This window comes from Cherax quadricarinatus, chromosome 15 (assembly GCF_038502225.1).
Source record: "Cherax quadricarinatus isolate ZL_2023a chromosome 15, ASM3850222v1, whole genome shotgun sequence".
In the NCBI taxonomy this organism is placed as follows: Eukaryota; Metazoa; Arthropoda; class Malacostraca; order Decapoda; family Parastacidae; genus Cherax; species Cherax quadricarinatus.
The window spans coordinates 463614-491578 of NC_091306.1; the positions used below are offsets into that span (position 1 = coordinate 463614).

Sequence of the window (27965 nt, forward strand, 5' to 3'; positions counted from 1 at the left end):
CCGTTTGCAGTCTTCTTTGTTTTCCCCACGCTTCGTGACTTTGCACTTGATGGAGTTAAACTCCAGGAAGTATTTTGTTGGACCAGGCTTGCAGCCTGTCCAGATTCCATTGTAGACTTCCATGATCTTCGTCCACTTGTAATCTCTATTAGGTTCACATTGTCTGCGAACAGGGACATCTCTGAATCTATCCCTTCCGTCATACCATTCACATATTCAAGAAACAGCACCGGACTGACCTCGTGGAGCCCTATTTGATACACGTGCCCACTGTGACCACTAGATACGTACCAACACTCGTTGTTTCCTTCCTGTCAGGTATCCTCTGATTTTTTTTCTGCAATTCCTTCCTGATCCTCAAGCTTGTCAACCAAATCTCTTGTGTGGTACTTCGTCGAAAGCCTTCTTACAGTCCAAGAAAATGCAGTCTACGCATTCCTCTCTCTCCTGTCTTACTTCTGTTAACATACTGTAAGTTTGTAACGCAGGATTTCCCTTCCCTGAAGCTATGCTGGTTGTCATGTATTAGCCCGATCATCTCCTGATAACCGCCTCCATGAATTTACATACTATACATGTCAGCAACACTGGTCTGTATTTTAAATGTTGCCTGTCTGTCTCTTTTCTTAAAAATTGGGACTACTTTTGCTGTCTTCCACACCTCAGCTACTTGCCCTACTTCTATAGATTTGTTGAAGATTGTTGCTAGCGACACACAGTGCGTTTACTCCCTCTCTCAGGACTCAACGAGAGATATCATCTGGGCCCACCGCCTTCGAGGTATCTAGTTCACCTAGCAGTTTCAACACCTCTTCCTCGGTCGTGTGCAGTGTTTCGAGCACTTGCTGGTGTACCCTACTGCTTCGGTTTACTGGAAGCCTCTCTGTCTTCACTGTGAATACCTCTCTAAATCTTGTGCTGAGCTCTTCACATACTTCCAAGTCGCTCCCTGTGAGTTCCCCCCCTTCCTTCCTCAGCCGCCTGATTACCTAATCCTTGACTGTTTTCCTCCTTATGTGGCTGTAATAACTTTGGGTCAGAGCTCCCCTCCTTCCTTCCTTCCTTCCTCAGCCGCCTTATGTGGGTGTAATAACTTTGGGTCAGATTTGTCTTTTGTTGCTATGTCATTTTCGTATTGCCCCTGGGCCTCTCTCCTTATTCACATATATTATTTTTTGACTCTTCGATTCAACTCCTTGTTTTCCCCGAGTCCTTTGTCTTCTATACTTTTATCATGTTCCAGCGCACTTGGCTTTGGCCTCTCTACATTTCCGGGTAAACTATGGGCTCACTCAGGTCCTCCCATTGTTTCTGGTGCTCCTTGGTATGAACTTCTTCACCTCCCTGCACTTTGTAGTCACGTGTTCCATCATTTCATATACTGTCTTACCCTCTAGCTCTCTTACCCACTGCACCTTACGCAGGAATTACATCAGCCCTGTGTAGTCCCTTTTTTGAAGTGTGGCTTCTCCCGTCCTTCTTGTGCTGCTTCACTTTCCACTGTTAACTCTACTTTGTACTTAAAACTAACACACACTCCCTCTCTCTCTCCCTGGTTTTGTCCCTAACATGTTGGTGCATAAAGTTTTCCAGCACCGCCTCCAGCATCTTAGCCCTCCACGTCTCTGGTCCTCAATGTGGCTCCAGGTTTTCCCAGTCAATCTCTTAATGGATGAAAAACCTCATGAGTAGTAACTTTGCCCTGCTCATGTGGGCTCTTCTGGCCACCTCAGCTAGTGTGTCCATCATTGCTCTGTTGCTCTCATCGTAATCTCTTGGTCTCCTGTTGTTCGGTGACGGGTTGTACATCACTGCTATCATAAGTTTTGGATCCCCGGTCTGAAGTGTTCCTACTATTTAGTCATCTGCTTCCTCTCTGTCCTGTCCCATCTCCTCAGAACTCCATTGGTTTTTTGATGAGTAGTGCAACTCCTCCTCCTCTTCTGTTTCCCCTGTCTTTCCTCAGCATCTGATACACAATGAGATTTGTCTTTGTGAGTGCTATGATGTCGGGGGATACTTCAGTGATTCGTTCTTGTCACTCCTCATTCTTATTTGTTATTCCATCTGTGTTGGTGTGTACCATACCTTCAGCTTCCTTTCCAGTGCTATAATCTAGGGGTTGGGAAGGGTTGGTGTGGGTTGAGGGTGTGAAAGGCAGGGCTGGATATTGTGAGAAGCTGCTGTGGCGGTGGTAGTAGTGCTGGGGCGGGGACTGTGGGTGTGGAGTGTGGTTTGTTTCTGGTTATTGTGTTTGGTTGGTGTGAAGTGGTAGGGGTTGAGAGGATTCTGTGGGGGGATCTGTGGGCGGTTGTGTTTGTTGCCCTCCAGGCTGCGCTTGCATGTCTGTTGGTACCTGACCTGTCTCCCTTTCCTGCCTCTGCGTCTTCTTACTATCTCTCTCTCAGTTGTTCCCATTCTTTTCGTGTTATCGCTGTTATTTTTGGTAGCCCTTTAATGGTGGTTTCTGCTGCAGGATCTTGCTTCGTGCCATTTCTGTCTTGAATGCGTGTGTGCGTGTCTTTGTGTATGAGTGTGATACAGTGAACATATATCAGTTAGTGGCACAAAGCAATCCACAGGAAGACAATATAACATAAGATATACATTTCGGCATCACACTAAGACCCTCTTAAGAAGAATGTTGAAGCAGGAAGTATGCAGTACTCCACTTATTATGTACTTTATTGTTTCTATAGGAGTTCATTTGTCCATTGTTCAGTAAACCTTATTTATTACGCTTCTCTGCCTACAGTGTTTATTATACTCCTCTGCCTACAATGTTTATTACACTCCTCTGCCTACAATGTTTATTACACTCCTCTGCCTACAATGTTTATTACACTCCTCTGCCAACAATGTTTATTACACTCCTCTGCCTACAATGTTTATTACACTCCTCTGCCTACAATGTTTATTACACTCCTCTGCCTACAATGTTTATTACACTCCTCTGCCTACAGTGTTTATTACACTCCTCTGCCTACAATGTTTATTACACTCCTCTGCCTACAATGTTTATTACACTCCTCTGCCTACAATGTTTATTACATTCCTCTGCCTACAATGTTTATTATACTTCTCTGCCTACAATGTTTATTACACTCCTCTGCCTACAATGTTTATTACACTCGTCTGCCTACAATGTTTATTACACTTCTCTGCCTACAGTGTTTATTACACTAATCTGCCTACAATGTTTATTACACTCCTCTGCCTACACTGTTTATTACACCCCTCTGCCTACAATGTTTGTTGAGAAATTGGATTACCAGCTAAGTTTAAATATAGGGAAACTTAACTTAGAAAGACAGCTCATCGCCTGCACAGCCGCCCCTGCAGACGAGGTCTTGAGAAGCTGTCGAAGTCATCTCTAAACGGGCTGTAAATGAGTTATAATTTGTAAGATTATTACCCCTAGGGGGTGTTATGTCAGCATATTTCATTCACTGATGGCTGACAAACTTACTTGTGTGGACTCAATGGTCCGCATATCACCGAGGTTTATAATAAGTGACTAACTCACGACTTTATGCTCAACTGCGCAGTCAATAGAAGTACATCACGAGTTAGAACACTTACCTGGGTATATGTATCTGACCCGTAATTACGCCCGGATATCCGTTGAGTTGATTGAAGAATAGTGTTTTTTGAAGAATGTCGCACTACACTCTGTTAGATTGCAACACTCGTTGTTACACTGTTCATCAATAATTGTTCACACAATATCACTGAAGAAGCTGATCACACTTCTCTGTAAGTGTTTATTGTGTTTTGTGAGACACTTTATTCACACTAACGCACAGATCGTTCTTTGTTGGTTATCCTGGCGTCAGTGTCACTCTCAGTAGAGTCAAAAGTAATCTGAAGACGCCACAGCACTCCACGCCGTCACTGCCCCCAGCACAAAGGAAAAGCTGACCTAGTACTTTTGCTTCCTTGCCACTTCCTCCATGAGGCAAAACAGAATGTTTCATTCTTGCTGTCTTAAGCATAGACAACAATGTCCACTATCTTTACTATGGTAATAAAGTGGGAGCAGGATTTTCCTTAATTGTCCTGCTAAGGTAAGAGATGTACTGTCTCTTATTAAAATACACTCTGCAACACTGGACTGCAAGGAGCGGCGGTCGCTTGACCACAGGTCGTATACTGGTATTGCATCTGGGATCAGTTACTCGCTGTAGCAGTAAACAAGAAGCTTGCCCCTTCTGAGAGGGCTGGGCCCCTCAGGGCTGAAAGGGTCTGAAGGGGCTGAAGGGGGTTGATACCCCCTTCTGGAGAAAATTTCTCCACAATGTTTATTACACTCCCCTGCCTACAATGTTTATTACACTCCTCTGCCTACAATGTTTATTACACTCCTCTGCCTACACTGTTTATTACACTCCTCTGCCTACAATGTTTATTACACTCCTCTGCCTACACTGTTTATTACACTCCTCTGCCTACAATGTTTATTACACTCCTCTGCCAACAATGTTTATTACACTCCTCTGCATACAATGTTTATTACACTCATCTGCCTACAATGTTTATTGCACTCCTCTGCCTACAATGTTTATTACACTAATCTGCCTACAATGTTTATTACACTCCTCTGCCTACAGTGTTTATTACACTCCTCTGCCTACAATGTTTATTACACTCCTCTGCATACAATGTTTATTACACTCCTCTGCCTACAATGTTTATTACACTTCTCTGCCTACAATGTTTATTACACTCCTCTGCCTACAATGTTTATTACACTTCTTGGATATTTCAACAAAACTTTTCTTTACATGAAGTTCATGTTAATTACATTATTTAAATTATAAAAACTTTGATTCCTTTTTGTACTTTTTTTTGCAAGAGGAAATGCTTGAGTTTGATAAAAAATTACGTAATTTAATTTACTCACCTCAGTCTGGGGTCGTGGCAACCATGTTAAGTCTGGGGTCCTGGCAACCATGTTAAGTCTGGGGTCCTGGCAACCATGTTATGTCTGGGGTCCTGGCAACCATGTTAAGTCTGGGGTCCTGGCAACCATGTTAAGTCTGGGGTCCTGGCAACCATGTTAAGTCTGGGGTCCTGGCAACCATGTTAAGTCTGGGGTCCTGGCAACCATGTTATGTCTGGGGTCCTGGCAACCATGTTAAGTCTGGGGTCCTGGCAACTATGTTAAGTCTGGGGCCCTGGCAACTATGTTAAGTCTGGGGTCCTGGCAACCATGTTAAGTCTGGGGTCCTGGAAACCATGTTAAGTCTGGGGTCCTGGAAACCATGTTAAGTCTGGGGTCCTGGGAACCATGTTAAGCCTGGGGTCGTGGCAACTATGTTAAGTCTGGTGTCCTGGCAACCATGTTAAGTCTGGGGTCCTGGCAACCATGTTAAGTCTGGGGTCCTGGCAACCATGTTAAGTCTGGTGTCCTGGCAACCATGTTAAGTCTGGTGTCCTGGCAACCATGTTAAGTCTGGGGTTCTGGCAACCATGTTAAGTCTGGGGTCCTGGCAACCATGTTAAGTCCGGGGTCCTGGCAACCATGTTAAGTCTGGGGTCCTGGAAACCATGTTAAGTCTGGGGTCCTGGGAACCATGTTAAGTGTGGTGTACTGGCAACCATGTTAAGTCTGGTGTCCTGGCAACCATGTTAAGTCTGGGGTCCTGGCAACGATGTTAAGTCTGGGGTCCTGGCAACCATGTTAAGTCTGGGGTCCTGGCAACCATGTTAAGCCTGGGGTCGTGGCAACCATGTTAAGTGTGGTGTCCTGGCAACCATGTTAAGTCTGGGGTCTTGGCAACTATGTTAAGTCTGGGGTCCTGGCAACCATGTTAAGCCTGGGGTCCTGGCAACCATGTTAAGCCTGGGGTCCTGGCAACTATGTTAAGCCTGGGGTAATGGCAACCATATTAAGCCTGGGGTCCTGGCAACCATGTTAAGTCTGGGGTCCTGGCAACCATGTTAAGTCTGGGGTCCTGGCAACAATGTTAGGTCTGGGGTCCTGGCAACCATGTTAAGTCTGGGGTCCTGGCAACCATGTTAAGTGTGGGGTCCTGAAAACCATGTTAAGTCTGGAGTCCTGGCAACCATGTTAAGTCTGGGGTCCTGGCAACCATGTTAACTCTGGGGTCCTGGCAACCATGTTAAGTCTGGGGTCCTGAAAACCATGTTAAGTCTGGGGTCCTGGAAACCATGTTAAGTCTGGGGTCCTGGAAACCATGTTAAGTCTGGGGTCCCGGCAACCATGTTAAGTCTGGGGTCCTGGAAACCATGTTAAGTCTGGAGTCCTGGCAACCATGTTAGGCCTGGGGTCCTGGCAACCATGTTAAGTCTGGGGTCCCGGCAACCATGTTAGGCCTGGGGTCCTGGCAACCATGTTAAGTCTGGGGTCCCGGCAACCATGTTAAGTCTGGGGTCCCGGCAACCATGTTAAGTCTGGGGTCCTGGAAACCATGTTAAGTCTGGAGTCCTGGCAACCATGTTAGGCCTGGGGTCCTGGCAACCATGTTAAGTCTGGGGTCCTGGCAACCATGTTAGGCCTGGGGTCCTGGCAACCATGTTAAGTCTGGGGTCCTCGCAATCATGTTAAGTCTGGGGTCCTGGCAACCATGTTAAATCTGGGGTCCTGGCAACCATGTTAACTCTGGGGTCCTGGCAACCATGTTAAGTCTGGGGTCCTGGCAACCATGTTAAGTCTGGGGTCCTGGCAACCATATTAACTCTGGGGTCGTGGCAACCATGTTAAGCCTGGGGTCCTGGCAACCATGTTAAGTCTGGGGTACTGGCAACCATGTTAAGTCTGGGGCCCTGGCAACCATGTTAAGTCTGTGGTCCTGGCAACCATGTTAAGTCTGGGGTCCTGGCAACCATATTAACTCTGGGGTCGTGGCAACCATGTTAAGCCTGGGGTCCTGGCAACCATGTTAAGTCTGGGGTCCTGGCAACCATGTTAGGTCTGGGGTACTGGCAACCATGTTAAGTCTAGGGTACTGGCAACCATGGTAAGTCTGGGGTCTTGGCAACCATGTTAAGTCTGGGGTTCTGGCAACCATGTTAAGTCTGGGGTCCTGGCAACCATGTTAAGTCTGGGGTCCTGGCAACCATGTTAAGTCTGGGGTCCTGGCAACCATGTTAAGTCTGGGGTCCTGGCAACCATGTTAAGTCTGGGGTCCTGGCAACCATGTTAAGTCTGGGGTCCTGGCAACCATGTTAAGTCTGGGGTCCTGGCAGCCATGTTAAGTCTGGGGTCCTGGCAACCATGTTAAGTCTGGGGTCCTGGCAACCATGTTAAGTCTGGGGTCCTGGCAACCATGTTAAGTCTGGGGTTCCTGGCAACCGTGTTAAGTCTGGGGTTCTAGCAACCATGTTAAGTCTGGGGTCCTGGCAACCATGTTAAGTCTGGGGTTCTAGCAACCATGTAAAACCTGGGGTTTTGGCAACCATGTTAAGTCTGGGGTTCTGGCAACCATGTTAAGTCTGGAGTCCTGGCAACCATGTAAAGCCTGGGGTTCTGGCAACCATGTTAAGTCTGGAGTCCTGGCAACCATGTTAAGTCTGGGGTCCTGGCAACCATGTTAAGTCTGGGGTTCTGGCAACCATGTTAAGTCTGGGGTCCTGGCAACCATGTTAAGTCTGGGGTTCTTGCAACCATGTTAAGTCTGGGGTTCTTTTCAACCATGATAAGTCTGGGGTCCTGCAACAATGTTAAGTCTGGGGTCCTGGATACCATGATATGTCTGGGGTCCTGGCAACCATGTCAAGTCTGGGGTCCTGGCAACCATGTTAAGTGTGGTGTACTGGCAACCATGTTAAATCTGGGGTCCTGGCAACCATGTTATGTTTGGGGTTCTGGCAACTATGTTAAGTCTGGGGTCCTGGTAACCATGTTAAGTCTGGGGTCCTGGCAACCATGTTAAGTCTGGGGTTCTTTTCAACCATATTAAGTCTGGGGTCCTGGCAACCATGTTAAGTCTGGGGTTCTTTTCAACCATATTAAGTCTGGGGTCCTGGCAACCATGTTAAGTCTGGGGTCCTGGAAACCATGTTAAGTCTGGGGTCCTGGTAACCATGTTAAGTCTGGGGTCCTGGCAACCATGTTAAGTCTGGGGTTCTTTTCAAGCATATTAAGTCTGGGGTCCTGGCAACCATGTTAAGTCTGGGGTCCTGGCAACCATGTTAAGTCTGGGGTACTGGCAACCATGTAAAGCCTGGGGTTCTGGCAACCATGTTAAGTCTGCAGTCCTGGCAACCATGTTATGTCTGGGGTTCTGGCAACCATGTTAACTCTGGGGCCCTGGCAACCATGTTAAGTCTGTGGTCCTGGCAACCATGTTAAGTCTGGGGTCCTGGCAACCATATTAACTCTGGGGTCGTGGCAACCATGTTAAGCCTGGGGTCCTGGCAACCATGTTAAGTCTGGGGTCCTGGCAGCCATGTTAAGTCTGGGGTTCTGGCAACCATGGTAAGTCTGGGGTCTTGGCAACCATGTTAAGTCTGGGGTTCTGGCAACCATGTTAAGTCTGGGGTCCTGGCAACCATGTTAAGTCTGGGGTCCTGGCAACCATGTTAAGTCTGGGGTCCTGGCAACCATGTTAAGTCTGGGGTCCTGGCAACCATGTTAAGTCTGGGGTCCTGGCAACCATGTTAAGTCTGGGGTCCTGGCAACCATGTTAAGTCTGGGGTCCTGGCAGCCATGTTAAGTCTGGGGTCCTGGCAACCATGTTAAGTCTGGGGTCCTGGCAACCATGTTAAGTCTGGGGTCCTGGCAACCATGTTAAGTCTGGGGTCCTGGCAACCATGTTAAGTCTGGGGTCCTGGCAACCATGTTAAGTCTGGGGTCCTGGCAGCCATGTTAAGTCTGGGGTCCTGGCAACCATGTTAAGTCTGGGGTCCTGGCAACCATGTTAAGTCTGGGGTCCTGGCAACCATGTTAGGTCTGGGGTCCTGGCAACCACGTTAAGTCTGAGGTCCTGGCAACCATGTTAAGTCTGGGGTCCTGGCAACCATGTTAAGTCTGGGTTCCTGGCAACCATGTTAAGTTTGGGGTCCTGGCAACCATGTTAAGTCTGGGGTCCTGGCAACCATGTTAAGTCTGGGTCCCTGGCAACCATGTTAAGTCTGGGGTCCTGGCAACCACGTTAACTCTGGGGTCCTGGCAACCATGTTAAGTCTGGGGTCCTGGCAACCATGTTAAGTCTGGGGTCCTGGCAACCATGTTAAGTCTGGGGTCCTGGCAACTATGTTAAGTCTGTTAACACTGGTTCAGTATTACCCTGGTAACACCGTTGCAGTGTTACCCTCGTAACAATGGTTCAGTGTTACCAGGAAATAAAAATAACAAAAAAACATTCTTTTGAGAAAAGGTCAACTTGTCGAGGTTAGTACATCAGCCCTTCCTGGCAACACTGTGTTACGGATATATTATAGGTTTGTATGGTAGCACTGACATTTTAGTGATACAGAATTTAGGAACCCAGGAGTGCGGTTCTGATGGTGATGAATATTAGTGACAGGGAGGTAGTGTGGTGGTGAGTGACAGGGAGGTAGTGTGGTGGTGAGTGATAGGGAGGTAGTGTGGTGGTGAGTGATAGGGAGGTAGGGTGGTGGTGAGTGATAGGGAGGTAGGGTGGTGGTGAGTGATAGGGAGGTAGTGTGGTGGTGAGTGATAGGGAGGTAGGGTGGTGGTGAGTGATAGGGAGGTAGGGTGGTGGTGAGTGACAGGGAGGTAGTGTGGTGGTGAGTGACAGGGAGGTAGTGTGGTGGTGAGTGACAGGGAGGTAGTGTGGTGGTGAGTGATAGGGAGGTAGTGTGGTGGTGAGTGACAGGGAGGTAGTGTGGTGGTGAGTGATAGGGAGGTAGTGTGGTGGTGAGTGATAGGGAGGTAGTGTGGTGGTGAGTGATAGGGAGGTAGGGTGGTGGTGAGTGATAGGGAGGTAGGGTGGTGGTGAGTGATAGGAAGGTTGGGTGGTGGTGACAGGGAGGTAGGGTGGTGGTGAGTGATAGGGAGGTAGTGTGGTGGTGAGTGATAGGGAGGTAGGGTGGTGGTGAGTGATAGGGAGGTAGGGTGGTGGTGAGTGATAGGAAGGTTGGGTGGTGGTGACAGGGATGTAGGGTGGTGGTGAGTGATAGGGAGGTTGGGTGGTGGTGAGTGATAGGGAGGTAGGGTGGTGGTGAGTGATAGGGAGGTAGGGTGGTGGTGAGTGATAGGAAGGTTGGGTGGTGGTGAGTGATAGGGAGGTAGGGTGGTGGTGAGTGATAGGGAGGTAGGGTGGTGGTGAGTGATAGGAAGGTTGGGTGGTGGTGAGTGACAGGGAGGTAGGGTGGTGGTGAGTGATAGGGAGGTAGGGTGGTGGTGAGTGATAGGAAGGTTGGGTGGTGGTGAGTGATAGGGAGGTTGGGTGGTGGTGAGTGATAGGGAGGTAGGGTGGTGGTGAGTGATAGGGAGGTAGGGTGGTGGTGAGTGATAGGGAGGTAGGGTGGTGGTGAGTGACAGGGAGGTAGGGTGGTGGTGAGTGATAGGGAGGTTGGGTGGTGGTGGGTGATAGGGAGGTAGGGTGGTGGTGAGTGATAGGGAGGTAGGGTGGTGGTGAGTGATAGGAAGGTTGGGTGGTGGTGAGTGATAGGGAGGTAGGGTGGTGGTGAGTGATAGGGAGGTAGGGTGGTGGTGAGTGACAGGGAGGTAGGGTGGTGGTGAGTGATAGGGAGGTTGGGTGGTGGTGAGTGATAGGAAGGTAGCGTGGTGGTGAGTGATAGGAAGGTAGGGTGGTGGTGAGTGATAGGGAGGTAGGGTGGTGGTGAGTGATAGGGAGGTAGCGTGGTGGTGAGTGATAGGGAGGTTGGGTGGTGGTGAGTGACAGGGAGGTAGGGTGGTGGTGAGTGATAGGGAGGTAGGGTGGTGGTGAGTGATAGGGAGGTAGCGTGGTGGTGAGTGATAGGAAGGTAGGGTGGTGGTGAGTGATAGGGAGGTAGGGTGGTGGTGAGTGATAGGGAGGTAGGGTGGTGGTGAGTGATAGGGAGGTATTGTGGTGGTGAGTGATAGGGAGGTATTGTGGTGGTGAGTGACAGGGAGGTATTGTGGTGGTGAGTGATAGGGAGGTAGGGTGGTGGTGAGTGATAGGAAGGTAGGGTGGTGGTGAGTGATAGGGAGGTAGGGTGGTGGTGAGTGATAGGGAGGTAGGGTGGTGGTGAGTGACAGGGAGGTAGGGTGGTGGTGAGTGATAGGGAGGTTGGGTGGTGGTGAGTGATAGGGAGGTAGGGTGGTGGTGAGTGATAGGGAGGTAGGGTGGTGGTGAGTGATAGGAAGGTTGGGTGGTGGTGAGTGATAGGAAGGTAGCGTGGTGGTGAGTGATAGGGAGGTAGTGTGGTGGTGAGTGATAGGGAGGTTGGGTGGTGGTGAGTGATAGGGAGGTAGGGTGGTGGTGAGTGATAGGGAGGTAGGGTGGTGGTGAGTGACAGGGAGGTAGGGTGGTGGTGAGTGATAGGGAGGTAGGGTGGTGGTGAGTGATAGGAAGGTAGCGTGGTGGTGAGTGATAGGAAGGTAGGGTGGTGGTGAGTGATAGGGAGGTAGGGTGGTGGTGAGTGATAGGGAGGTAGCGTGGTGGTGAGTGATAGGGAGGTTGGGTGGTGGTGAGTGACAGGGAGGTAGGGTGGTGGTGAGTGATAGGGAGGTAGGGTGGTGGTGAGTGATAGGGAGGTAGCGTGGTGGTGAGTGATAGGAAGGTAGGGTGGTGGTGAGTGATAGGGAGGTAGGGTGGTGGTGAGTGATAGGGAGCTAGGGTGGTGGTGAGTGATAGGGAGGTATTGTGGTGGTGAGTGATAGGGAGGTATTGTGGTGGTGAGTGACAGGGAGGTATTGTGGTGGTGAGTGATAGGGAGGTAGGGTGGTGGTGAGTGATAGGAAGGTAGGGTGGTGGTGAGTGATAGGGAGGTAGGGTGGTGGTGAGTGATAGGGAGGTAGGGTGGTGGTGAGTGATAGGAAGGTAGGGGTGGTGGTGAGTGATAGAAAGGTAGGGGTGGTGGTGAGTGATAGGGAGGTAGGGTGGTGGTGAGTGATAGGGAGGTAGGGTGGTGGTGAGTGATAGGGAGGCAGGGTGGTGGTGAGTGATAGGAAGGTAGGGTGGTGGTGAGTGATAGGAAGGTAGGGTGGTGGTGAGTGATAGGGAGGTAGGGTGGTGGTGAGTGATAGGAAGGTAGGGTGGTGGTGAGTGATAGGGAGGTAGGGTGGTGGTGAGTGATAGGGAGGTAGGGTGGTGGTGAGTGATAGGAAGGTAGGGGTGGTGGTGAGTGATAGGGAGGTAGGGTGGTGGTGAGTGATAGGGAGGTAGGGTGGTGGTGAGTGATAGGGAGGTAGGGTGGTGGTGAGTGATAGGAAGGTAGTGTGGTGGTGAGTGATAGGAAGGTAGGGTGGTGGTGAGCGATAGGAAGGTAGGGTGGTGGTGAGTGATACGAAGGTAGGGTGGTGGTGAGTGATAGGAAGGTAGGGTGGTGGTGAGTGATAGGAAGGTAGGGTGGTGGTGAGTGATATGTAGGGAAGGTGTTGGTGAGTGATAGGGAGGTTGGGTGGTGGTGAGTGATAGGAAGGTAGGGTGGTGGTGAGTGATAGGAAGGTAGGGTGCTGCTGAGTGATAGGAAGGTAGGGTGGTGCTGAGTGATAGGAAGGTAGGGTGGTGCTGAGTGATAGGAAGGTAGGGTGGTGGTGAGTGATAGGAAGGTAGGGTGGTGCTGAGTGTTAGGAAGGTAGGGTGGTGGTGAGTGATAGGAAGGTAGGGTGGTGCTGAGTGATAGGGAGGTAGGGTGGTGCTGAGTGATAGGAAGGTAGGGTGGTGCTGAGTGATAGGGAGGTTGGGTGGTGCTGAGTGATAGGGAGGTAGGGTGGTGCTGAGTGATAGGGAGGTTGGGTGGTGCTGAGTGATAGGGAGGTAGGGTGGAGCTGAGTGATAGGAAGGTAGGGTGGTGCTGAGTGATAGGAAGGTAGGGTGGTGCTGAGTGATAGGAAGGTAGGGTGGTGCTGAGTGATAGGAAGGTAGGGTGGTGCTGAGTGATAGGGAGGTTGGGTGGTGCTGAGTGATAGGGAGGTAGGGTGGTGCTGAGTGAATGGAAGGTAGGGAGGTGCTGAGTGATAGGAAGGTAGGGTGGTGGTGAGTGATAGGGAGGTAGGGTGGTATTGAGTGATAGGGAGGTAGGGTGGTACTGAGTAACAGGTAGGTAAGGTGGTGCTGAGTGATAGGGTGGTAGAGTGGTGCTGAGTGATAGGGAGATAGGGTGGTACTGAGTGATAGGGAGATAGGGTGGTACTGAGTAACAGGTAGGTAAGGTGGTGCTGAGTGATAGGGTGGTAAGGTGGTGCTGAGTGATAGGGAGGTAGGGAGGTGCTGAGTGATAGGGAGGTAAGGTGGTGCTGAGTGATAGGGAGGTAGGGTGGTGCTGAGTGATAGGGAGGTAAAGTGGTGCTCCTGGGTTGGCAGCTGGGGTCCCGCTGTGTATTTTAAGGCATAGCGAGGCTGCCACTCTACTCCACTCATATATTTAGTAGTTTAAAAAAATCTCAGACACCCATCCTCCCAATCCTTTTTTCCCTTTCTCTCTCTCTCTCTCTCTCTCTGTCTCTCCCTTACAAGAGTTTTACAAGGTTAGGTTAAGGGGGTTCCTAAATTTATTTACAAGCCAAGAGAATTTATATACATCAGCTTATTTTAATGCATTTTAAAGTTTCTATATTGTTATGAGACATACAAATAGGGAACAAGACGAAGTTTGATCCATATGTGGACCAGCGATTTTATTTTGATGTACGAACATGTTCCAGACTCGAGTCATACTACGAATAAATGATTTCAGATGAAGTGATGTTCTGGAGTAGGGCACAATGAGAGTGTAGTTGCTGTTTGCGGCCCGTCTTTTTGTGTAGAAGCCCATTTCTCGCTGTTCTCGGAGTGGAACCTAAAGTGGTACCTTGACAATAATTATCTTGTACATGCAGTAATGCCACCCACATCCCTCCGGTGTTGAAGACTGCTGAAATGACAGGTCTATCCAGGATGGGTCCAGGCGAGAGATGAACCGTCTTGCTCTGTTCTCTATTGTGTCAAGAAGTCTCAGATGAGATGGAGGGCAGCCAATCCAAGAAAGTGGAACATACTTAAGGTGTGACAGTGCTTGTGCCTTGTACAGAATCTTGCAACCTCTGCTGTCGAGCAAATTCAAGATGCATCTAAGTGCTGTAAGCGTCCTGGCCACTTTGTTTGCAAGATTTTAAACATGGTTCTTCATAGTCAATTTGCAGTCAAATTTCACTCCTAAGATATCTTCGTCCCCGGGTACCAACACACTCCCAGTCATTCTTACCATTGCTCCAGCATTACTTAATGGTGCCTAGAGACCATCATTATTTGTGTTTTCTCTGGAGCAAATGTGACCTGCCTTCGTTTTCCCAAGCTGATATAGCAGATGGCATTTCCTCTCTTAGAAAAATAAATGTCAGACTACAGTTGTCTGCATATGCATGGGATTCTGGGATGAGTTGAAGGTCATTGAAGTACACATTCCATAACAATGGTCCAAGCACACTTTACTTTTGAACACTTGCACCTATTGCATGTCTTGTTGCATAGAGCAGAGCCGGCGATTCCTAGTGCTTGCAGCTTTACCAAGAGTCCCTGGTGCCATACTCAGTCGAAAGCAACAGCAATGTATAGTGCTACTACACAGCTGACTTTTGATTCATCCTATGACTGGTGCCACATATTGAAGTGACCTTGTCTGAAGCCATATTGACGGCCACAAAGAAGCGAGTGGTAGTCGAAAAATGTTGTCATCTGTCGTGAGATTATTGTCTCAAGAATCTTGCCAGTGATTGACAGTAGTGACACTGGTCTATAGGTGTTAATTTCCTCTCTGCTCTTCTTTCTGTGAACAGGAACTACATTTAACTCATTACACAGAGAAGGCAATTTACAATGTGCTATGCAGTGCTATTAAGTGTGAGTTAGAGGTGACGTTAGCTGGTCTGCACATCAATTCAGCAATCTTGGGCTCACCTTATCTGGGCACACAGTTTTTTTCTGGTCCAATGATTTTTGAAGATACACTTCATCCTGCCTTATTGTCACTTCTGACATGTTTGACACAGTTCTTGCTTCTAGCCAAGGAGATTCCCTGCAGGATCAGGAACTTGCATCTTGGCAGCAAAGTGTCAGGGAGAAACGTCAACTTTCTCCTGAGTGCTGGTAAAGATGGTCCCATACTGCCGATTTAGAGGTGGAATAATTTCATCAGGTCAATAACCTTGTCGGTTCTTGACCAAGGGCCACCAGGTTTTTGAACTCACTCTACCTGGCGCCAGCTTTCTTTGTGTCAGCATCCCATCTAGAGATGGCCTGGTTTTGGACTTCCACTCACCAACAGACTTGTCTGTTCAAGTTCCTGTTATAGATAATGGGATACCTCTTATACCTCTCCAAGGTCTGTGCTTGTCAGTAGCAGCCTCTTGACAACGAAAGCCAAACCAAGGCTGATCTGTAGGTTTCGTCACATACTGCCGGAGAGGGATGTGTTCTTGTTGGAGATTAAGTATGTGTTCAATGAAGGCATTCACTTGACTAGCAACACCACTCACTATCACTCTCTCTTTCTCTCTGTCTCTCACTTTCTCTCTCTCTATCTATCTATCTGTCTGTCTTTCTGTCTGTCTCTGTCTGTCTGAGTGATAGTGAAAGTGTTTTCTTCTTTGTCGGGTCACTCTACCTCAATGGGAGACGGCCGGAGTATAAAAAGAAACCAGACAGCTGAATTAGAGGGTACTGAAATGACCAGAGAGGAAGTGAAGAAATTGTTACCATATGCTGATAAGAAAAAAAAAGCCTACAGGACCAGACGGGTTAGCACCTTGGGTTTTATAAGAATGTACAGATGGTGCGTGTGCGTCTCCAGCCCGGCACTCGTGGTGTGACGATTAAATCATCTCCTCACAATAGTTGAAGCAACTGAGAAGAAGAAATAAAATAAGAAGGATAACAGCGTCGATGGGAGGAACAGGCATAAACGACGCAGGAGGAGGAAGATGAGAAGGGAGGGCCAAGAATAGGAGAAGGTGAGAAAGGCAAAGGGCCAAAAACAGCTTGAGGAAGAAGAGGAAAAGGAGAAGGGGTAACAGCAGTAGAAGGAAAAAAAAAGAGGAGCAAAAGCGGCAGGAGGAAAAGGAGGAGGATCAAGTGGAACAGAAAAGCCAAGCGGAAAAATGTAGTGAGAGATGAAGGAGAGTGAAGACAAAACAGAAGACCTTGGTGTTTGTACCCAAGTTATCTCTTTGTGAATAACTGTCTAACTATAGTGAAGAGTGTAAACAACTGAGGTCAGGACTGTATAGCCAGAGAGGCGAGGAGGAGGAGCAGGAGGAGGAGGATGAGAAGCAGGAGGAGGAGGAGGAGGAGGAGGAGGAGGAGGAGGAGGAGCAGCAGCAGCAGCAGCAGCAGCAGCAGCAGCAGCAGCAGCAGCAGCAGCAGCAGCAGCAGCAGCAGCAGCAGCAGCAGCAGCAGCAGCAGCAGCAGCAGCAGCAGCAGCAGCAGCAGCAGCAGCAGCAGCAGCAGCAGCAGCAGCAGCAGCAGCAGCAGCAGCAGCAGCAGCAGCAGCAGCAGCAGCAGCAGCAGCAGCAGCAGCAGCAGCAGCAGCAGCAGCAGCAGCAGCAGCAGCAGCAGGAGATGGAGCAAGAGGGAAAGGAAGCATAACTGGCGATTGTCATCTCATAAAAGGTTGAGAGGAGGAGGAAAATGAGAAAATGGACTGATAACGAAGGAATTACGGAAACAATGATGAGTGAGGTAGAGAACGGCGATGGAGGACTGAGTCGCGTACCTATGTAGACTAATATACACAGACAAACACACTGACGAACTTTTTAGCATTATCTCTCAGTTCACAAAACACACTGTATCAAAGTACACAGTACTTTCGAGGTCAGAACATACATACAGGACTCACGAAATCGTAATGACACGATTGCAAACAAACCATACCCCGGCCGGGATTGACCGCGGGTTCAATCCCGGCCGGGGTATGGTTTGACACATACAGGAGGAGAAATAGCTTGAAACCATACTTGAGGCCCACTGTTGTGCTCGGCCTGGGAAAAAAACATGGTTTGTAAACAAGGCTGCCCAGCCTTTGTAACATCTGTGGCCGAGTGGTCTAGAACATTACTTGGGGAATCTTGTCAGCCTCTCCTGATGTGGTTTAAAATCCTGCTGACTTCGATATCTCTATTTCATATATATATATATATATATATATATATATATATATATATATATATATATATATATATATATATATATATATATATATATATATATATATATATATATATATATATATATATATATATATCGTCAAAACAGCGTTCGCTTTAGAGCGCTTCGCTGAAAAGGAAGGCATTTTCAGTTATATTTATGTTTATTATTTTTGGAGCTTACCTTGTTAAGACGGTTCTCGGCCCTGACAGTGACACCAGGCACTAACACACTCGCCCTGACAGTGACACCAGGCACTAACACACTCGCCCTGACAGTGACACCAGGCACTAACACACTCGCCCTGACAGTGACACCAGGCACTAACACACTCGCCCTGACAGTGACACCAGGCACTAACACACTCGCCCTGACAGTGACACCAGGCACTCACACACTTGCCCTGACAGTGACACCAGGCACTAACACACTTGCCCTGACAGTGACACCAGGCACTCACACACTTGCCCTGACAGTGACACCAGGCACTCACACACTTGCCCTGACAGTGACACCAGGCACTCACACACTTGCCCTGACAGTGACACCAGGCACTAACACACTTGCCCTGACAGTGACACCAGGCACTCACACACTTGCCCTGACAGTGACACCAGGCACTAACACACTTGCCCTGACAGTGACACCAGGCACTCACACACTTGCCCTGACAGTGACACCAGGCACTCACACACTTGCCCTGACAGTGACACCAGGCACTAACACACTTGCCCTGACAGTGACACCAGGCACTCACACACTTGCCCTGACAGTGACACCAGGCACTAACACACTTGCCCTGACAGTGACACCAGGCACTCACACACTTGCCCTGACAGTGACACCAGGCACTCACACACTTGCCCTGACAGTGACACCAGGCACTAACACACTTGCCCTGACAGTGACACCAGGCACTCACACACTTGCCCTGACAGTGACACCAGGCACTAACACACTTGCCCTGACAGTGACACCAGGCACTAACACACTTGCCCTGACAGTGACACCAGGCACTAACACACTTGCCCTGACAGTGACACCAGGCACTCACACACTTGCCCTGACAGTGACACCAGGCACTCACACACTTGCCCTGACAGTAACACCAGGCACTAACACACTTGCCCTGACAGTGACACCAGGCACTAACACACTGGCCCTGGCAGTGATACCAGGCACTAACACACTGGCACTAACACACTGGCCCTAACACTGACACCAGGCACTAACACACACTGGCCCTGACAGTGATACCAGGCACTAACACAATGGTCCTGACAGTGATACCAGGCACTAACACACTGGCCCTGACAGTGATACCAGGCACTAACACACTGGCCCTGACAGTGACACCAGGCACTAACACACTTGCCCTGACAGTGATACCAGGCACTAACACACTTGCCCTGACAGTGATACCAGGCACTAACACACTGGCCCTGACAGTGATACCAGGCACTAACACACTGGCCCTGACAGTGATACCAGGCACTAACACACTGGCCCTGACATTGATACCAGGCATTAACACACTGGCCCTGACAGTGATACCAGGTACTAACACACTGCCCCTGACAGTGACATTAGGCACTAACACACTGGCCCTGACAGTGATACCAAGCACTAACACACTGGCCCTGACAGTGATACCAAGCACTAACACACTGCCCTTGACAGTGATGCCAGGCATTAACACACTAGCCCTTCCAGTGACACAACGCACTAACACACTTGCCCAGACAGTGACACTAAGCACTAACATAATGGTCCTGACAGTGATACCAGGCACTAACACACTGGCCCTGACAGTGATATCAGGCACTAACACACTGGCCTTGACAGTGATACCAGGCACTAACACACCTACTAGGCCCTGACAGTGATTGATACCAAGCACTAACACACATACTAGGCCCTGACAGTGATACCAAGCACTAACACACATACTAGGCCCTGACAGTGACACTAGGGACTAACACACTGCCTGACAGTGAAACTGAACACTGATACAATCTCCTCTGACAGTGAAACTGAACACTGATACAATCTCCTCTGACAGTGACACTTGGCACTAATATGATTATTGTCTGACAGTGATACACTCAGTGGCGCAATGACTGTCTGACAGTGACACTAGAGACTGACACACTCACTGGCTCCGACAGTGATACCAGCAACTGACACAATCACTTGCACTTGAGCTGACACTGACTGACAGTGCTACTGTTTGTGTTCTTACTAGCCGAGTCACGCTGAGTCAGTGAGTGTCTGGCTGACGAGATCTTTCTAGCAAAAAGATGAGTCAACGAGAAACAATATATTAACATTCCGAAAAACTCAGAGATACCATTGTCTCTACGCAAAAGTTATCTTCGGTTAACTTAAGTCATCTTCGGTTAACTTAAGTTATCTTTGGTTAACTTAAGTTATCTTCGGTAAACTTAAGTTATCTTCGGTTAACTTAAGTTATCTTCGGTTAACTTAAGTTATCTTCGGTTAACTTAAGTTATCTTCGGTTAACTTAAGTTATCTTCGGTTAACTTAAGTTATCTTCGGTTAACTTAAGTTATCTTCGGTTAACTTAAGTTATCTTCGGTTAACTTAAGTTATCTTCGGTTAACTTAAGTTATCTTTGGTTAACTTAAGTTATCTTCGGTTAACTTAAGTTATCTTCGGTTAACTTAAGTTATCTTCGGTTAACTTAAGTTATCTTCGGTTAACTTAAGTTATCTTCGGTTAACTTAAGTTATCTTCGGTTAACTTAAGTTATCGTCGGTTAACTTAAGCGAATCCAACTTAAGTTGGCTTCGGTTACATTAAATAAAACAATTTACAAAATAGTATATAAAACACTGAGGCACACAGTATATGTACAGTGAGAGGAGTATTTCCCTCAGTATATGTACACTGAGAGGTGTATTTCCCTCAGTATATGTACACTGAGAGGTGTATTTCCCTCAGTATATGTACACTGAGAGGTGTATTTCCCTCAGTATATGTACACTGAGAGGTGTATTTCTCTCAGTATATGTACACTGAGAGGTGTATTTCTCTCAGTATATGTACACTGAGAGGTGTATTTCTCTCAGTATATGTACACTGAGAGGTGTATTTCCCTCAGTATATGTACACTGAGAGGTGTATTTCCCTCAGTATATGTACACTGAGAGGTGTATTTCCCTCAGTATATGAACACTGAGAGGTGTATTTCCCTCAGTATATGTACACTGAGAGGTGTATTTCCCTCAATATATGTACAGTGAGAGGTGTATTTCTCTCAGTATATGTACACTGAGAGGTGTATTTCCCTCAGTATATGTACACTGAGAGGTGTATTTCTCTCAGTATATGTACAGTGAGAGGTGTATTTCCCTCAGTATATGTACACTGAGAGGTGTATTTCCCTCAGTATATGTACACTGAGAGGTGTATTTCCCTCAGTATATGTACACTGAGAGGTGTATTTCTCTCAGTATATGTACACTGAGAGGTGTATTTCCCTCAGTATATGTACACTGAGAGGTGTATTTCCCTCAGTATATGTACACTGAGAGGTGTATTTCCCTCAGTATATGTACACTGAGAGGTGTATTTCTCTCAGTATATGTACACTGAGAGGTGTATTTCTCTCAGTATATGTACACTGAGAGGTGTATTTCCCTCAGTATATGTACACTGAGAGGTGTATTTCCCTCAGTATATGTACAGTGAGAGGTGTATTTCTCTCAGTATATGTACACTGAGAGGTGTATTTCCCTCAGTATATGTACACTGAGAGGTGTATTTCTCTCAGTATATGTACACTGAGAGGTGTATTTCCCTCAGTACATGTACACTGAGAGGTGTATTTCCCTCAGTATATGTACACTGAGAGGTGTATTTCCCTCAGTATATGTACACTGAGAGATGTATTTCCCTCAGTATATGTACACTGAGAGGTGTATTTCCCTCAGTATATGTACACTGAGAGGTGTATTTCCCTCAGTATATGTACACTGAGAGGTGTATTTCTCTCAGTATATGTACACTGAGAGGTGTATTTCTCTCAGTATATGTACACTGAGAAGTGTATTTCTCTCAGTATATGTACAATGAGAGGTGTATTTCTCTCAGTATATGTACACTGAGAGGTGTATTTCCCTCAGTATATGTACACTGAGAGGTGTATTTCTCTCAGTATATGTACACTGAGAGGTGTATTTCCCTCAGTATATGTACACTGAGAGGTGTATTTCCCTCAGTGTATGTACAGTGAGAGGTGTATTTCTCTCAGTATATGTACACTGAGAGGTGTATTTCCCTCAGTATATGTACACTGAGAGGTGTATTTCCCTCAGTATATGTACACTGAGAGGTGTATTTCCCTCAGTATATTTACACTGAGAGGTGTATTTCCCTCAGTATGTGTACACTGAGAGGTGTATTTCCCTCAGTATATGTACACTGAGAGGTGTATTTCTCTCAGTATATGTACAGTGAGAGGTGTATTTCCCTCAGTATATGTACACTGAGAGGTGTATTTCTCTCAGTATATGTACACTGAGAGGTGTATTTCTCTCAATATATGTACACTGAGAGGTGTATTTCTCTCAGTATATGTACACTGAGAGGTGTATTTCTCTCAGTATATGCACACTGAGAGGTGTATTTCTCTCAGTATATGTACACTGAGAGGTGTATTTCTCTCAGTATATGTACACTGAGAGGTGTATTTCTCTCAGTATATGAACACTGAGAGGTGTATTTCTCTCAGTATATGTACACTGAGAGGTGTATTTCTCTCAGTATATGCACACTGAGAGGTGTATTTCTCTCAGTATATGTACACTGAGAGGTGTATTTCTCTCAATATATGTACACTGAGAGGTGTATTTCTCTCAGTATATGCACACTGAGAGGTGTATTTCTCTCAGTATATGTACACTGAGAGGTGTATTTCTCTCAGTATATGAACACTGAGAGGAGTATTTCTCTCAGTATATGTAAACTGAGAGGTATATTTCTCTCACTGTGAGAGGTTAATTTAATCCCTGCGTTAGGGGTTAAAGTTTGCTTGGCTGGTGACCACTGTGTAGTTGATAGGCTTTAAACCCCATTAACCACCGTTCGGCAACACAGAGGCAGAGCTGCACTAGGATACGTGTGATTCACCACGAGTGTCACTCATGACGTGAGAGTGCATGAGTGTCACTCATGACGTGAGAGTGCACGAGTGTCACTCATGACGTGAGAGTGCACGAGTGTCACTCATGACGTGAGAGTGCACGAGTGTGACTTATGATGAGTGAGTGCACGAGTGTCACTCATGCAGTGAGTGCACAAGCGTCACTCATGATGTGTGAGTGCACGTGTCGCTCATGATGTGTGAGTGCACGTGTCACTCATGATGTGAGAGGGGACGAGTGTCACTCATGACGTGAGAGTGAACGAGTGTCACTCATGACGTGAGAGTGGACGAATGTCACTCATGACGGGAGAGTGGACGAGTGTCACTCATGACGTGAGAGTGCACGAGTGTCATTCATGATGTGTGAGTGCACGAGTGTCACTCATGACGTGAGAGTGAACGAGTGTCACTCATGACGTGAGAGTGGACGAATGTCACTCATGACGGGAGAGTGGACGAGTGTCACTCATGACGTGAGAGTGAACGAGTGTCACTCATGACGTGAGAGTGGACGAATGTCACTCATGACGGGAGAGTGGACGAGTGTCACTCATGACGTGAGAGTGCACGAGTGTCATTCATGATGTGTGAGTGCACGAGTGTCACTCATGACGTGAGAGTGAACGAGTGTCACTCATGACGTGAGAATGCACGAGTGTGACTTATGATGAGTGAGTGCACGAGTGTCACTCATGCAGTGAGTGCACAAGCGTCACTCATGATGTGTGAGTGCACGTGTCGCTCATGATGTGTGAGTGCACGTGTCACTCATGATGTGAGAGGGGACGAGTGTCACTCATGACGTGAGAGTGGACGAATGTCACTCATGACGGGAGAGTGGACGAATGTCACTCATGACGGGAGAGTGGACGAATGTCACTCATGACGTGAGAGTGGACGAATGTCACTCATGACGGGAGAGTGGACGAATGTCACTCATGACGGGAGAGTGGACGAGTGTCACTCATGACGTGAGAGTGCACGAGTGTCATTCATGATGTGTGAGTGCACGAGTGTCACTCATGACGTGAGAGTGAACGAGTGTCACTCATGACGTGAGAGTGAACGAGTGTCACTCATGACGTGAGAGTGGACGAATGTCACTCATGACGGGAGAGTGGACGAGTGTCACTCATGACGTGAGAGTGGACGAATGTCACTCATGACGGGAGAGTGGACGAGTGTCACTCATGACGTGAGAGTGGACGAATGTCACTCATGACGGGAGAGTGGACGAGTGTCACTCATGACGTGAGAGTGAACGAGTGTCACTCATGACGTGAGAGTGGACGAATGTCACTCATGACGGGAGAGTGGACGAGTGTCACTCATGACGTGAGAGTGAACGAGTGTCACTCATGACGTGAGAGTGGACGAATGTCACTCATGACGGGAGAGTGGACGAGTGTCACTCATGACGTGAGAGTGAACGAGTGTCACTCATGACGTGAGAGTGGACGAATGTCACTCATGACGGGAGAGTGGACGAGTGTCACTCATGACGTGAGAGTGCACGAGTGTCATTCATGATGTGTGAGTGCACGAGTGTCACTCATGACATGAGGACGAGGGTGGTACAGACTCAGTCTGAGGCACTGGGTGCAGTGCCTGGCACCATTCCCTGATATAAGTCGTGAAGGCAAGGTAGTAGCAACTGCAGCAGCTGCAATATAAGCAGCAGTATCAGCAGCAGTTGCGGTAGCATCAATAGTAGAAGCAGCAGCATCAGTTACAAATATTACGAACAGTAGCAGTATCGAGAGTAGTAGTAACAGTAATGCTGTTTCCAATATTAGTAATAGCAGCAGCAGCAGCAGCAGCAGCAGCAGCAGCAGCAGCAACAGTAGCAGTAGTAGTCACACTATCAGGAACAGTAGTAACAGAAAAGTAGCAGCAACATAAGCAGTATAAGCATCATGTGAAGCCACAGTAGCAGCAGCATTAGTATAATCAGCATAAGTGGCAGCAGCAGCAGCAGCACTGTTATATGGAACAGTAACAGCGGAATTAGCAACAAGGGTAGCAACAGCATTAGCAGCAGCATTGGCAACAGGAGCAACAGTATCATTAGCAACAGGAGCAGCAGCAGAAGCATTAACAACAAGCAGCAGTAGCATTAGCAACAGAAGCAGCAGCCACATTAGCAACAAGAGCAGCAGCAGCATTATCATAAACCGCTGTTTGTGCTGCAGAAGCAGCACAAACAGCGGCAGGAGCATTAGTATAAGCAACAGTAGCAGTCACAACAACAGCACAAAGAGGAGCAACAACAGCATTAGCATTAGAAGCGGCGGTGGCAGCAGTATCAGCAGCATAAACTGCAGCATAAACAGCAGCAGAAGAACTTGACCACACTGCTGCCACGCCTCCATAATTCATACATAAAGCTGAGGTGTTTCTCCGTCTTAAAAAAAAAAAAAACCTACTTGGGAGTGGCTTCGATCTGGCCGCCGTCGTCGCCGCCGCCGACCCCGCCGAACCGCTGAGGATGAAAAAAAAAATGACACTTGTCTGCTCAGTGTAGAGGCGTCGTGTTTTTAAAAATAAGACACTGTGTCGGCGTTCAGCTGCCGTACTAACCAAAACATTAACCTTTGATTCTTTGGTGTTTTAGCGTCGTATTGCAAAAACACGACCCCTGGTACTCAGGAAAGCACTACTCTTGGTCCCTTCACATATTCAATCGTCGTGCTGAGACAAAGCAAGACACTTGCCTTCTCACTGTTCAAGCATCACATTCAAGTATCGCAAACTGTTTTTAAGTGGTCTGGCTCACTGCCTATAAAAAAAATCCACGCACACTCTCAAGTATTCAGTGCTCGCACACGCCATGTGTCCTGTTTCGTCGTGACATTATGTTCATAAATTCTTACCTTTTAGTATTTTATATCTGTTCCAGTACCAACCCGGGAGCGAACCTCTGGCCATTCTATAGTTTCTTTACATCCTCCAAGAACCTCCGCTCTTCTAGTAATATCAGATTCAATTCCTTCCGTATTTCCTTGTAGGCGATACTCCCCCTCATCTGGGATAGTCTGGCTGCAATACTCTATTCCTTCCCGAGCTTCTCTATGAGCTTGACAAGGTTCGCGCTCTAATCTGAATCTGCATATACGCTGATTGGAACGTAAGTGGTTTATGGAATCTTAAACGACCCATTGTTGAAGTTCGTGAAGGTAGTTCTCAGGTGTGCCAGTTCTGCATGCACCGACGATGCTGTTAATATACACCTCCAGAGTGGAAGTTATGTGTAAGATCTGCCATCAAGTTCTTGTTACTGTCTACCGTCTGGGGCTGTTTCTCTTCCATATGATGTTCGTTTGTCAGTCGTCTTTCCCCGGATCCTCCACATTATTTCGCTCTTAGTGACTGGGGAAATAAGCCGACAAGCGGAACAAAGACTTGTAATACAAAGTAAGTCTTTGTTTTAAATGAACCTTCGCTCACAAAGAGTATAAGTGCTTGTAACAGTTTTGAAGAAACTCTTCCGAAGAAGACGCAAATTTTATTGGGAAAGCGTATTGCTCTGAGTAAAGCTTCAAGTCATGGTGGAAAAATGGTAATGCTGTTAATTGAGTGAAACGTTGGCCTAATAAAACTGGTTCTGCAACATCTGTTTTTTCTTCAGTATTGTCAGCAATATGCTATTTAGATCCAAGACTCTTGTTATTACATTTAATGCTACCTCTCTCACTGTTACTCTTGTTCTTTCTGTGTCAGATGTTTCTTGAGTCACTGAGTGCAACTAGTGCGACAGTATCGAGGGCCTTCGCGTCCTGTATGAATATGCAATGTGTTCCTCCTGCTCTTAAAATTCTCATGTTGATGCAGTCTTTTCCTACTTAACATTTGCAACAGCTTGCACGGCGTGCATGTCATGAATACTACACTAGGATGGAGTACACAACCGTCTATCACTTCTTGATTATTTGTTTGGGGCTTTATTATTGTCTTTCGTTCCTTCATTTTATATTCAGTAGGCTGCCTCGGTGTGTGTGTGTGTGTGTGTGTGTGTGTGTGTGTGTGTGTGTGTGTGTGTGTGTGTGTGTGTGTGTGTGTGTATGTGTGTGTGTGTGTGTGTTATTACGTAAAAATTATCGATAATTTTATTAAGGGAATGTAAGAACGAGGTAGACCTGGTAGCAGGTTGGTTGACAGCAACCATCCAGAGGTGCCATCATTCAGTAGCAGGTTGGTTGACAGCAACCATCCAGAGGTGCCATCATTCAGTAGCAGGTTGGTTGACAGCAACCATCCAGAGGTGCCATCATTCAGTAGCAGGTTGGTTGACAGCAACCATCCAGAGGTGCCATCATTCAGTAGCAGGTTGGTTGACAGCAACCATCCAGAGGTGCCATCATTCAGTAGCAGGTTGGTTGACAGCAACCATCCAGAGAGGTACTATCATCCAGTAGCAGGTTAGTTGACAGCAACCATCCAGAGAAGTACTATCATCCAGTAGCAGGTTAGTTGACAGCAACCATCCAGAGAGGTACTATCATCCAGTAGGAGGTTGGTTGACAGCAACCATCCAGAGAAATATTATCATCCAGTAGCAGGTTAGTTGACAGCAACCATCCAGAGAGGTACTATCATCCAGTAGCAGGTTGGTTGACTGCAACCATCCAGAGAGGTACTATCATCCAGTCATACCAATGTCAAAGGAAAATTTGTTAAACGTTTTCCACTCTGGCAACATTGCTAATCTTTTCTTGTTGTCTGTGAAACATAGAAGATGGCAGGTAAATCTGGCAAACTTCTTCTTACATTCCATATACACCTATTGTGACTTTATGTTTAGTAACAGTTCTTATTCCATGACATTTAATTTACAATATAAAAAGCCTGGTACAAGACCGGGCAGCGGCGACGATGACTCCGGAAACATTAAGATCAGCAGCAGCTCCTCCTACCACTTTAAGAACACTTGTTACCTCAGGTGGTACAAACAAAACCAATTAACAACTCAAGGACTCGATCAGTGAGACAATCCGAAAGGAATTACACTTGTCTTCATCCCAGGAATTGAAGTTATTTATGTTTTCCTTGGATCAAACATAATTACCTCACCTCTACACCTTCCATTTACTGAATGCTGGATAACTTACACGAGTTTAGTGCTCCTTCTTGAATGCAATAATAATAACCTTATTTATCAATGTATTAATAAAATTTCTTTTCCGCAGAATAGTGTAAAAATAACAAAAGTGTCATTGGAAAAATATAAGTTAGAAATCAATGAAAATAATGTCCATCTGAGTTATAATAGTGTACACTGCTTTTTGTGGGAAAAAAATAAGAATAACAAATAGAAATCCAATGAGAACTAGACGGAGCATGAGTGGAGCACGGCAGGCGTGGCCAGGAACAAGCAACTAGAGGATAACGGAGGGAGGAGAACAAGCTGTGATAAATGGAGGCATGGATGATCATTATAATAATCATCTTCATTTTCGTGTTCCTGTGCATCGTGTGTTGCATCATCTGGCACTTCTTCCTTGAGCAACACTGAGACATGGTGAGTACACTCT

The 27965-nt window shown here is 47.2% G+C and overlaps 1 protein-coding gene across 2 annotated transcripts in view; it reads left to right on the plus strand.

The window, feature by feature from the left end:
• LOC128692119 (serine-rich adhesin for platelets) overlaps positions 1-27965 on the plus strand; it is a 580093-nt gene that overhangs the window by 39244 nt on the left and 512884 nt on the right. The window contains exon 2 of one of the 2 annotated variants that reach the window (XM_070085078.1): positions 27621-27952. In XM_070085078.1, the coding sequence (XP_069941179.1) occupies positions 27950-27952 (3 nt within the window). In that variant the 5' untranslated portion in view covers positions 27621-27949. The remainder of the gene's footprint in view (positions 1-27620; positions 27953-27965) is intronic. The other variant, XM_070085079.1, reaches the window with a different exon arrangement.